Source organism: Argopecten irradians, chromosome 9 (genome assembly GCF_041381155.1).
Source record: "Argopecten irradians isolate NY chromosome 9, Ai_NY, whole genome shotgun sequence".
Classification (NCBI taxonomy): domain Eukaryota; kingdom Metazoa; phylum Mollusca; class Bivalvia; order Pectinida; family Pectinidae; genus Argopecten; species Argopecten irradians.
In genome coordinates, this window is record NC_091142.1 from 22,038,579 (window position 1) to 22,052,359 (window position 13,781).

The 13,781-nt window shown below is 34.9% G+C and overlaps 1 protein-coding gene across 5 annotated transcripts in view; it reads right to left on the reverse strand.

Annotated features, from left to right (window-relative positions):
- Positions 1-580: 580 nt before the first annotated feature.
- Positions 581-13,781, reverse strand: part of LOC138331784 (protein ANKUB1-like) — a 30,138-nt gene continuing 16,937 nt past the window's right edge. For all 5 annotated transcript variants that reach the window (XM_069279552.1, XM_069279551.1, XM_069279553.1 and 2 more), the window contains one exon: positions 581-3,676. In XM_069279552.1, coding sequence (XP_069135653.1) covers positions 1,350-3,518 — 2,169 coding nt within the window. In that variant the 5' untranslated portion in view covers positions 3,519-3,676 and the 3' untranslated portion in view covers positions 581-1,349. The remainder of the gene's footprint in view (positions 3,677-13,781) is intronic.

A 13,781-nucleotide genomic window follows, 5' to 3' on the forward strand; every position in this document is an offset into this window, starting at 1 on the left:
TTCAAGATAAAAATATGAAAAATAATTAATCGCATCCCGAAAAAATTCCATAACACTATATCCTATATGGAATGAAGTACTGATTGCGCGTGCACCAAAGGCGAGATTGATTATTTTATATTATTTTTGTGTTAATTAGACATATATATATATATATATATATATACACACGATTAAACACCTATTATTGTTCAAATGATGAATATCATTTATGCTCTGTCGGCGGTGGAGCATCTTTAATTAAATATATTAAATGTTAATTTTCATAACGCGTGTCGTGTTATGTTTCCCACCGTCATCCTTTAGCAACATGTATAATTACCACATATTATATTCATGACTATCACTGCACTAGTCTTCAAACAACGAAATGAATCTTTAGTGAACTTTAATTACTCAGGGAAGCATGCATTTGTTTGGTGTTGTAACTTCATGATGATCATCTAAGGCCATTGATATATTTAGTCTTATGGTGTTTTTTTAAGAAACTAGTATTTTTTTCGGAAAGGTAGTGGGCCATTATGGGAACCAAATCGAACCTGCATACTGATAAACTACAGTTAAAAAGTACAATATCGCCATCGATACGACTTATTTTATTTCAATGTCATTCATATTGTTAACAGATCGCAAAGTTGTCCTTTGATGATGACCACTCGTGGAACAAAAATCGTTTGTGTATATACACATGTATGTACTATATTAAACCAACTTGATGCGATTGTCTATACTATAAATGTCACATGTAGAATATCTAAACAACGTTGGATTTAGAGACGATAGGGATATGATATTTTCAAGCATTAAAATTAATTAGCAATAGATGAATATCATAAATTCAGTTCAATCCATACGTCAATCATTATCCAAAAATGAAGAAAAATGTTACTGTTGACAAACAGTCGTTCGGACGGAATGGTTATTGATATCACAGATTGCTAGAAATGTTAATTCATGTGTATCCAAGGACGACAAAATGAGCACTTCAGAAAGATTTCAATATATACACACAAGGTTGTGTCGATTCTTGAATATTACATGCACATGTCACATATAAAACACAGCACTGTTTGATACATTATGCTTGAGCATTAACGTTTCTTTTCAAAACTCACAGCTTTACCTGGAGTCTAAATACTGTGGGTAGGAATTCAGGTCAAATCCCTGTGGTGACTAGGCCTAACGCAATGTTTCACAGCGGTATCTCTAGCACGTTGTCATGGAAATAGCACTCTTACAGTAGCCGAGATATTCACTGAAATGCCTATAAATATGCACACGTTTCAAAGTTTTGTTTGTTAACTTTCATGTTGATTATGCAAATGTCACAATACTACGGTAATAGTAAATTAATTAGTGACCGACCGCCGAATGGTATGCGTGGTCAGCGCCATTGCCATTCGAATTTGACTAAGCCATGCTTTTTCCTTGAATGTATTAGCGATTGTCATTGATTTAATCGCACGGTCACGTGATGTAGACCCTTGGTATTTTGATACAAGGTCTAGGATTGGCTGAACGACATCGTCCTCCCGCAATCCTCGGTGATAAAAGAAAGGTCTGCTAATGTTTTCCGTACTTATCAGAGGAAGAGGAACCGCGCCTTCAGACGCCGCCTTCGCCTTCGATAACAACACGGAAGATGTGATACGATTTTTCTTCTTTGATTTCTTGTCTGACTTTTCAGATTTATCAGCGATGCTTCTCGGGGATCCTGGCGTTTCAGCATTTTGAGCCATTTTCGATTTCTCTCCGCCACCTCCCCGTAGACTTGGTACAGATTTGGCGGACTTTTCAGGAATTTTGTTGAGTGGTGTTTGGATATACTTCGCTTTGTACTTTTTATCAACACTAGTGTCAGATAACTCTCCTTCGTCTTCTTCTTTGATTGTGTTTCCAGGAATTTTGCCTCTGTGTGACAACGGAGGCAACTTAGTATTTGGATCACCAATGTCGTCATCAAGATGATCTTGCTTTCCACCACCGCGGACATTCTTATTAGCGAAAGTTGTTTTGGCGTTATACTCGGCGACCTGGTCAATAGAATGTCCGAAACCCTGGTTACGCTTGCCTTTATAGGGTCGACTGTCCGCATCAGAAATTACGGACTCTGCTATTGTTTTAGCTCCTTTAACTGAATAAGCTGTTTCCGCTTCCAGGTCGGTTTCCATTGCATTGCCTAATCCGCCTGCAAGCTGCACGGCAACGTCCGACCGGTCTATCATGGCACCCCACTTTGTGTTGCGCCTTCGATTCAGGTTTCGTAATCCTGTAAGTGATCCCATTTGTCGGAAGTAGTTCTCTGGATCTCCCGTGGTGCCATAGACCTCGTGGAACATATCTATAGACTTTTGTTTATCCCTCTCCTTCATTTCATTTTTAGGCCGTCCGGTCATTGGACTGGGTGTGAATCCATTCACCACTGGCTGTCCATAACTGACCAGTGCCCCGCACGTGTAGGATCTTTTCTTTAACGTTGACCGTGTCTGTCCATATTTAGCAAATGCCCTCTCTTTAGCACGGATAGACCACGACTTGATCTTCCGTAGACTCTGAACGGTAATTGAGCCGAATTTTCCAACTGGGACCTTAGTCCACTGTCTAGTTAGCAAGAACGAAGCGCACGGTTTCTGTTTCTTACGAAGGGCGATGTTTAAAGCGTTCAAGTCATTTCCGTCTTTAGCCATGACTACGGTGATATCGTGGTTAACGAAAAGCCGTACCACGCCGAGCTGGCCGTTTTCAGTCGCCTCGTGAATAGGCGCCTTTTTGGTTTCTATGTGAGATTTATCATTGCACCACTGCCTATTCGGATGCTCTCCGATATGTTCATCTGCACGCACACCCTGTCGAATAAGACTTCGCGCCAGGTCAACACATCCATAATGAGCAGCGATAAACAGCGCAACCTTCATCTGAAAGCGTGAGATCACTTCATCTGTTGGTATCTGAGCGAGAACTTGCGGTGTGAATCCCATGATACATAGGTTGATGAACTCATTCCAGCCATCCCAGTTTTCCATCCTCAATGTCATACCCGCCTCGATGTTATAATTATACAGTTCATGACCGTCGTACATTTCCTGTCCTTCGTTATTCACTAATCGGAAAATGGAGACTGGGATACCAGTGCGTTTCCCAACGATTGTTCGAAGATCCTCTACCTTCATCGTATGGACGACGATTGTTTTGTCCACGATATCGATAACCTCGTCATTGTAGGTACAATGTACAAACAAAACTGGTTTGATCTCTTCTTTCATGTGAATTTTAATGGTTGACCCCGGTGATATTCCGAGGTCCGTAAAACACCAACTTTCTTCTAAGTCGCTGCCACTGTAGTGTAAAACCACGATCTTTCGGTCTTTTTTACTGAATTCGTCGACATATATACCAAATATGTTTTGGAACATCTTCTTTGCTTCTCCAACGCTCGCCCCTATTGGGACGTCTATAGACATCCGTTCGCCTTCGTAAACCCCAAAAACTAACATGGTTAAGGCTTCCGGATCTGGCATAATAATCTGGATAGGGAACTCTGGGTTGATGTATCAGCATAACACTTCGGATCACGTGTTAGTCTGATAGCACGGTGTCTCGCGAGACGATGACGATATCACTGGTTTCCTTGGTGATTAGGCCTGTGACGTAATCAGTGCCGGTCTCCTCTTGGATCCTGAAATATATAAATAGGAAACAAAATTAAATCAATCATATCAACTGTGTACATAGGTATAAGCAAAAAGGGAATATTTCGTATCAACTAAAATATGAAGTTACCGAATGGAAAATCAAAACTCATTAATTTCTTTTGAAATAAATGAATGCTCTAAAGTACTATGTATCTCTTTGGGGTTCAAACATTCAACACCCGGGGTATTTGGCAAATACAAAACTAATTACTTATCAAAAAGTCAGTGGTGAATCAAGTTAATAACTTTAACACATAAAATACCTTGGGGTCGACAATTTGGACTGGAATGACATTCTAGGCATTTAATTATTATGGAACATTCTGAACTGTGTTTTACCCGTCATGTTAATTGATTGAAGTATTTTGTAATGCTATAAAGCAGTGGTTGAACTCAGCTATGCTATAAAATTATATACATATCAAAATGGTTACTAAAGTATAATAATAATTTGCAGTGAACACATAAATAGACTCAGACATATGTTTCCGCATGTAAAACGCATATAAAATATTGCACAGTCGTAGGCCCTTACATGATTCACATTCATCTATTGCAGGTCTTAGATAACATCATATGCAAGCACCTACATGTATCAAGAAAACCCATCAATCTTAATACCTCCAAGACCCATAAACATTTCATAAATAAGACAGACAGAAAGAATTGTAAGAACGCAGTATACTATTAGAACCATCTGAAATAGGGTCGTTCATACCGAATACCTCGAGTTGTTTCTGTACGTAAGTGTTTCAGAAAGCACCAAATATAAGAGGAGTCACAATTTATCCTTCGAGTCAGTCATTCGATCATAACGATATTTTCCACGTCGACAAATAACATTCAACGATAAACAGGTATATTTCACACACCCACACATTATGTATCTCCCAAAGGCGTGAAGTGATCATGGTGCTCCATTCATTTATTTCGCTGCTGGCAGGTGCGAATTATACTTATAATGACTGACCTGAGTTTAGTAAGCACTGCAGTTTTACTGGTCTGAATTGTGATTCTGCCAGTTATTGGGTTTATAAGACCTGTAAGTAGCTGGTGTAGGCAACAGTCACGATATACTGAAGTGGATGGAACCTTATTAAAGATTAGTTATGAACTAAAAAGCAACAATAACTCTAATTCGCAGTAACCTAGTACATGTAGTGTGTCATTTTACCAAATAAGCGATTGAAGTTCAATTTTTTTTATATTTTTACACAAGTTTATGATGCTACTGCTTTCTCGGTTTTAGTAGTAAATAAATACATGTAGTATAAAATCACCACACAACTCATGGAATATTTCTTTTACGCTTGTTTGTTTGTTTGTTTGTTTGATTGATTAATTAGCGTCCTACTAACAGCCAAGGTTATGTTAGGACAGCCTCCGATGCACTAGTATGCGGTGTGTAGCGTGTATATAGTGAACTGTGCGTGTTTTGGGAGACTGCGGTGTGTTTTTGTTGGGTCTTCTTGAATAGTAGAATTATTGCTCTTTTTATAGTGCTATATCACTGAAGCATGCTGCAACACACCCCAAGACACCAAGCAACACACCCCACCTAGTCACATTATACTGACAACCGGCTAACTAGTCGTCCTACCCCCTGTATGCTGAGCCCTAAGCAAACTAAGAAGAAGACAGTTAGTTAGGAAGAAGAGAAAAGATAATATCCTAAATTAAGTCGCCTTTTACGATTCTAATGCCCTACCTGCAAGGCCAATTGAAGTACATTATGTATCCTGGGCATTCTTTATTTTGTTATAGATTCTCGGATGCTTCGGGTACATAAAGACGATTAACACCGGAAATTTAAATAAACCAATAGGCCTTAGTATTCACATACATTTTGTATTATGATACTCGCGTATAATTCGCGTTCATTTTACTGTAACAACTGCATTACTGAATTCAATCTACCTTATAATAAAATCATCGCTTTGTCGAAGTGTTATTTTCTTGTGCACGGGAAACAATGAATGCAAGTTTAAAGCATAAAACCATTCATAACTCGGATCGATTAACATATTATATTAGTACGGCATAAGCCTATATAGCTAGGTACATATATATATTGAGATACTATATATGGGCATCAATAAAGAATCGATACTGTTTTATGTGCAGACAGATGGATCAATTTAGAACTACTAGTTGGTATGCCACTTGATAAAAGGGTGTAAACTGTTTGCACATTCGTATATGAACAGTTTTAAATTTTCAGTCAGATGAAAGAAATCTGATTTTATTGATGAAATCTCAAGAGTTTTCCGGACACACGCATGATCAAATTATAAGGTGACCGAGATTTCGAAAGCAATCATCAAATCAAATATATAATACATCTACGGTCGATAAAATGGCAGTATAATTAGATTTCAACACCGAGATATAATAATGGCTAGTAATCAAACGTAAGTGAGCTCTAGTAGAAAGGAAATAGCTATTATGAAACTAAATTGCATTATTTACACTATTGTGGAATAAGCCTCCTTGAAATTTATCTCATTGTTTTTTGATAGAGTTATTAGGTAGTCCCCCAGGTGTACGGGAAACTGATGATCGTGGCCAATTTATTGCCGATGCTCTCAAGGCCCATTCATTGTTTATTCACGAATGAGCAATCTCGATAAAAAAGTAACACTTATATAAAATGCATTACCATAATCATGAAACTATATGCTGATTCAGAAGTTAATACCATTATTGCGCATGCCAGTTCCAGGAATGGAAATTACGAGTGATAGTAACATCTATGATACCAAGGATGAGTAAACAAATATTGAAAGCCTTGTGTTATACTTCCTTTGGTTTACATTCTTAGTTAGGGAGACAGTTCTACAATTTCTGGACAAAATATAAACAAAACAGTTTTACAACTGTGTATGTGTATTCCTGTCAATTCTGTCAATTAGACTGCAGACAAACTATATTTGTATCCGCTTCAAAGAAAAAACTTTGTTTCTTTGTGTAACAGAAATAATTGATAGATACCATTAAATGCAGAATTATAACCAACTACATCCAATATTATATTATATATTATATTATTTTTCAAGCTTACTTGCTTTCTATGCTATAATAACATACCATCGCCGTAATATATAAGACATCGCTCATTTATTTGGGCGACCGCTACACTGAAGATTGGTAAATGAAGATTACAAAGGACACAGACAATTTAACTTTCCGTATGACTGTACAGTATGACTATTACTGTCCATGTAAATCAGCCTCGACTTATTTGGGTGAGACACTCACAATGTAACAATGTCCATCATAAGCTAAACTTTATCGTTCAAGCGTTTGAAAAATACATAAAACAGCGATTGTTCCTAATTACATTCATATATAAATTTTCTAGGTTTTAGCCAGCTCAATATGACCTGGCGCATTTTCTGTTGATTTATTTCAAATCTCAACCGATTTATATTTACTCGAAATGTTCAAACACTCCTCTATATGTTTACAGGTCTTTCGCCCTACTGAGAAAAATAAGTCACTATTCAATAATAAATAGATTTAATATAAAAAGCTTATACACTTCAAATATGGATTCAATTTGATACATCAACGCGGGATCTGATGAGTTCATAATCACAAATATCATCTGAAGTTTATTTCTACTCTTAAAATGAAACATTGACGCAAATACACAGTGTTACATATAGATATTTTATACGCGAAAGACGAAGGCTTAATAAAGACGTGTTTATACAAACAGTGAGACACGACGAGAAAACGAAGTGGAGACATTTAATTAACACTGGTATACTATTGTAAACACAAACTTAGAAACTCAACCCCCTGTCTCGCCCCCTGTGCATTTACACAATACAACCCGAACGATTTATTTGAACAACTTTAACGAGATGTTTCAAGGCTTTTAAACTATTCCGAGTCCAATAAAACCTACTTGACTTCTTAGATTTGTGTATGTCAAGCTTCGTTTTAGTGGGTATTGAGCAGTATATAATACATTCATGTAATGTGCATCGTATTACGATAAATGTTTTTCAAAATAATTGATTTCTTTCATGTAAATGAACGTACACTATAATTAAACAAAAATAAATAAAGCATATATAATAATCATTATCATAATCGATAATTCTTATTGGACTGAATAGTGTTTTTTTTTTCATTATTTTAATTCATCGCTTAGGTGTTCATTAAAAGGTGCTTTTTATTACAGAATCTTATATAAGCAATAAGAAAAAGCTTATAATTGAGGAGGGCGGTATCAACACTTACACTGTTGTACAATTGAAGTGTAATATGTATGGGATTCATTTGAATCATCTACTCTCCGAAAATAACTACAACTACATACTAATTAAAATATACATAAACATGTATTAATAAGGCCTGGTTGATTACTATGCACTATCAAATAGCTGAATTATTCAAATACATAGACTTGAGAAGATTACAGTTAAAAATCACAAAAACATATAGTGAAACCCTAATCAAATTTGCTTCGGATTTCCCTTTGCAAGATATTGCAAACTACAGATTATTTAGGAAAATATTTCCATTCTTGAACTAATGTGATAATATTCTAGACGACACACACGTTAATTATATCGTATCACAGTTTTATATAACCCATTATTATCACTTATCAAAGAAGTATTAAAATAACGAAAAGCAAAATAAAAGAACTCCGTTTCTTTGGTATTATAGAAAGTTAATTTTTACAAAAATGGCCGGGTACCAAAATTATTTCTTAGTTTTCTCTGGAGGAATAAAGTTACAAAATCGAGGTACTTCGAATAAGTAGTTGATTCTATATAGATTTCTTTGCTACTCTTTTGATGGCATATTTTGTATTACTGTATCGTAATGTTATCGTAAAAATTCTTGCTCGGGTTCCTTAGGGTCAAATCGTGTGTCCCTATACTCGATACGGTATTTAAAGTTGCTTCACTCCACCACTGCGGTTTGGTTTATTTGTATTCGTAAAAGGACGATGTACAAATATTGACAAATCGCTGAGAAATATAATATATAAACCGCTCCTGGAGTTAATAAATGTTGCCAATTTCATTCCTGTGGATTATTTGACATGTACTCTAGTATAATACCAGTGAGGACAGGGGTGTTGGATAAACGTTATTTGACTGAGCCAAAAAGTATTGACTTCGACCGGCATGTGCCTTAGCATACAGCTGCTATTCAGTATGTATTAGGTTTTAAAGATTTCTCAAAGGCTTAAGCCAAATAAAAAGCTATAATTAAATATCATTCGCGTCAGAGGGAATTATAATATCAGATTTGGTTATTAAACAAATATTTTAAAATGTAATCGTGTCGCCACCCCAGGTAAAGCTATTTGTGAACTTGTCGACCATAATTCCATGATTTGATGTGTATTAGAGGCCTTCAGTTAGAAAATAACCGATATAAATTAAGAACCAATTATATAAACCAAGCTAAAATAAATTGTGGGTTGTGAAAAATACTTTGTTACAAATTGCTTATAAATAATTTAGTCTCTTTCTCATTCAACACCACGTCATTACCTGTCATTGTGTGAGTTAAACGAAATATGTTCGACTTTGTAGATCAATGGGAAAACGTATCATAATTTATCTTATTAATTTGGTATTCCATTGACCGCGGGGTCATGCTGACGTTAATCAAAGCGAAACGACTGAATAGTAATCATATTTCCGACACGTTAAAAACAATTATTTCAGTTTAAGTGTAAAGACATATATCCGTATCTTTATGATGTTAAACAGGTCATAATACCGGATATACATAGGTATTAGCTTCAATCATTTAATCTATAATGGGATCATAGGACCCTAGGAAGGTTACTAAAATGGCTTCGAATTCCTTGAATGTATAATTTTATTAAAGTTTAACCATGTTTATGATTTATTAAAGATGCTCCACCGCCGACAAATGATATTTTTCACTATCAAAAACAGGAGAAGACGGTTTATTATTTTTCTTCAGTTACAAAAGTTACTTACTTTACACCATTACCAACATTGAAAAGTATGAGCTTCTAATTTTCACTCCAAGTTAAAAATATGAAAAATAATTAATTGCATCCCGAAAAAAATCCGTTGCACTATATCCTATATGGAGTGAAGTACTGATAGCGCATGCACCAAAGGCGAAATGAATTAATTTATATTATTTTTTTTTGTGTTAATTAGACATATATATACACGATAATACACCAATTATTGTTCAAATAATGAATATCATTTATTCTATGTCGGCGGTGGAGCATCTTTAATGGAAGTTTTGTTACGTAAATATCACGTAATCGCCATAACAACAACATCTACTGACAAAGCTACAAAACTGCCACATGATATAATTGGCTAATTACTTTTGCAGTTTGTTGAAATTCTGATGCAATTTAAAACATTACAATGTTATTCAGTGAACATTTTTTTTTCTTCTTTATCATATGATGTACCAATTACAATACCTGGAAATACTAGTGTAATTATCATTAATATATCTCCAGTAATAGAAAAAAAAATGTAAATAATGTAGAAAACAAACATGCCAGATGATGTAATATATTATTCCGACAAAAAACATCGATTTAATAAATCTACTGCAGATATTCATGTTGTAATAGATCTCCATATCCAGATGAACTACCCTAATAAACATACAATGGTACTTCACGTATAATACAGAACAATATACTGTACCACTGAGTCATGTTGGGTTTCCCGACCCCCGGAAATTTGTACGGACTTTAGTTCTTGCTTTGGTTTGAAGACTATATAATACTTACAAAGCAATCAAATATCCGGTTTATTGTACATAGCCTGAAAATAGATTTTTACTTCTCTGAATAAATCTGCATTGAAGATATATGTCTTTATATCTCATGATTTAAAGCTCATGATATTTACAAAACAACGTTTACTATACTTAGAAACAGGTTTCATACAAACACTTGATTAATATATGTGAGAACTAATAGTTTATAGGTATAGATATTGACTGTAGATAAGAAAATATTGTTTGATAAATAAAAACATTGTTTTGAGTTAGTTTAGTCAATCCTTTGAACTAATGGTAAATATCCCTTTCAATTAATGTATGGCTTTGAGGATCGAGAATAACATATGTTACTATTTATAAAACATTTTTTCGTACTCGAACAAATTTTGAATGATGCAGCATTTAAATTCACCTGCTTGCTACCTTTGAATTCTAAATGAAAATCTAGTTCCTTTAAAAATGGAAGTGGGGGTTTAAACTTTTACTTGTATCAGTATTAGATATTTTATAATATGATTAAAACCATATCTTGATGATTTCCACGCTGCTCCGGTAGACCTACTCTCCTCTCTGAAAACACAACAGGGTTAGAGTAAGTTTACCAGTACGGTTTGGAGATGAATGTTCTGATCACATTGAGATACTGTAATGATGCATTCATGAAAGATTTGAAAGATTTAACATATGCAAAATGTAAGTGCGGATACTACGTAATACACAGTGTTTAGCCTGATATTTGACAATAGATTCCGCGCAGACATTCCCGTGAAACTTTGAAATATGATTCGTGAAATATTAACTGACGTGTAAATTATATAATTCTTGGAGCCAATTCGCTAAATATTACTTTGTTAAAATTTTATTGTATCGTTCAGGTGGAAATCGCGAATATTTTGGCTCATTAAAACCTATACGATATGAGAACATAAATCATAGGTGGTAATTTGTAACTTATGCAGCTATTTCCGATATTGATAATGTCCAATCATACTGTATGATGCCACATATTGATGAACGACAAATGGAGTTGACCTTACCCTCACTACATATTAATACAGTATGTCCAAAGCTTTATGAATATATCTAGTCGTTAAATCTCGTAATGGATATAAACCGACAGGTCCTACATGTTTTACGTAACTACGTTCATAATCTAGACCTGAGATCACATTATATTAATCATATTATTACGTAGATTAGCTCGGTATTATACACGAGCCTACCTGAGGCGGCGACTAATCTGATGGAAGTAGGCTTTAAATGCTAATATGCAGAGCAAAATTTAATATCGACCTACATTGGCGATAGCAATCTGGTAACGTAAAAGGATCTACTGAACAAATTTATCGGTACATTAGTTTTTAATCAAATGGTTCAATTAACTTTAGTTGTTAGAATTCACCACAATGTGCATGACATTTCACCTTCAAAATGCATTTCTGAAAGAGTTTCGCTTGGACATTCAAAAGGCCAATATTAAAACGGGTTATCAATGTGAGTTGTTTATCTGTACGTTAACTGTCTACTACATAAATTACCCATGTTTTATAAACGGTTATCTTCGTAAATTGTGTAGTTGTAATCGAGCCCTAGATATTGTTCTTGTATATGGATCAAGGACCTTTAGGGATCATCCGACCAAGACAAGCATCTTTTACAGTCCCATTACCCATCGTCCACGTCTGGTAGCTTATGCCATTTCGCAGGCTTTTCTTGGTGACAGTTGACATCCTCTATCTATATGTTCATCAGTAAATCACCCTAAATTATTGATGATCATACTGTGATCCCAATATTATAGGAAAAAACAACACACACAAAAAAATCACCATTCGACAATTCTTATTTTGGAAAAATAATCAAAACATAACCTATATAACCTCCCTCCTTTACCGTTCTACTTCAATATCAATTACATATAAAGTTGCTCACAGACGCTACCCACTTGAGAAGCTAGCTACCGACATAGGTATTTTACAATATTATTGTCAGGTCAAGTGTTCTGTATAGACTCTCAAACATTACACGTACGTGTAACAGGACGGACATGACACAGATAAAAGAACCAATGACTTATGGCGCAATATATACGCCCTACGCTAACATCTACCTACCTTACCGATCAGGTCTCAAGGTCAATGATTTCAACGATCTACTATACAGATGTCAATCAATCAAGTAGCATGCTCAATAATAGTATGACATTTTTTCATAGAAGTATTGGATAATTTACGCATTTTGTTCAATATACCAGGTATATTAATTTGTATTGTATATAATAGAAGTATTAAATATTTATAGTAAAAACATATACTGTATACTAGATACAATGTACATAAATCATTATATATAAATACGAATAAACTTATAAATAATTTATATGATGACATGGCATTATATTCAAATGTTTTCATTTTTCTCTATGACTACACACATTAAAATATTACTGCATCCTAATAACATAATATTTATTTTATAATGGCAATTCCATATCGGTATCGTCGACACTCTGGCAGGGAATACCACCTGGTAATTGTTTGGGTAAATATAAATTGCCAACGTCAATCGTCCTTTTGAAAGACATTCATAATCATTGTAGCGCTAAAATTATAGCCTTTTGAAGTCATTATAATCGATCATATTGTCAAAGTAGGGATCCGTTATATTGGAAAGTGTCATCATTGTTTTCTGCTAATGTTGTGATACATTATTGACAGTCACCAACAATGGTGATATCAGATATGTACATTTTGTATAAATATCTGACTCGTTTTAATATATCCGATACTCTCGAGATACAACTTATACAATCAAAACAGGTAATGCTGCCGCTTGGGATGTACTGTTTGATGCCATTAGCGATATGCCTCAGTGAGATACCATAATAAAAGGACAACTTTTACAAGGAGTGCTACTGGAGTATACCACAACCTACTAACAATTACAAACGTAACACATTGCATGTACGGGTAGACTGTCCTTAGATGATTCTAGTCGTTATTACGACGTTTTACCACACTACCAAACAATGGAATACAAAACATTCGAACCATTACCCACCTACTACTTGTTGCACTTTGTTTTTTCAAAATACAATTGAAGAACAAAAAAAACCGAACAGCTTCATTATATAATGGCTGTACTTTTTGGAGGTGGGGGGTCAAAGAGGGTTCAATGTCGGGAATGACTTAGATTTCAGAAGTTCTCCGTTACATAAAGCAAGAAGTGAGAAGTGGTTAGAAAATATAGAGATCGTTTTATTTGAAGAAGAGTTCGATTTTGATAAGGTTCGTATTTTATACGATTCGGTTTTGAGACATTCCATTG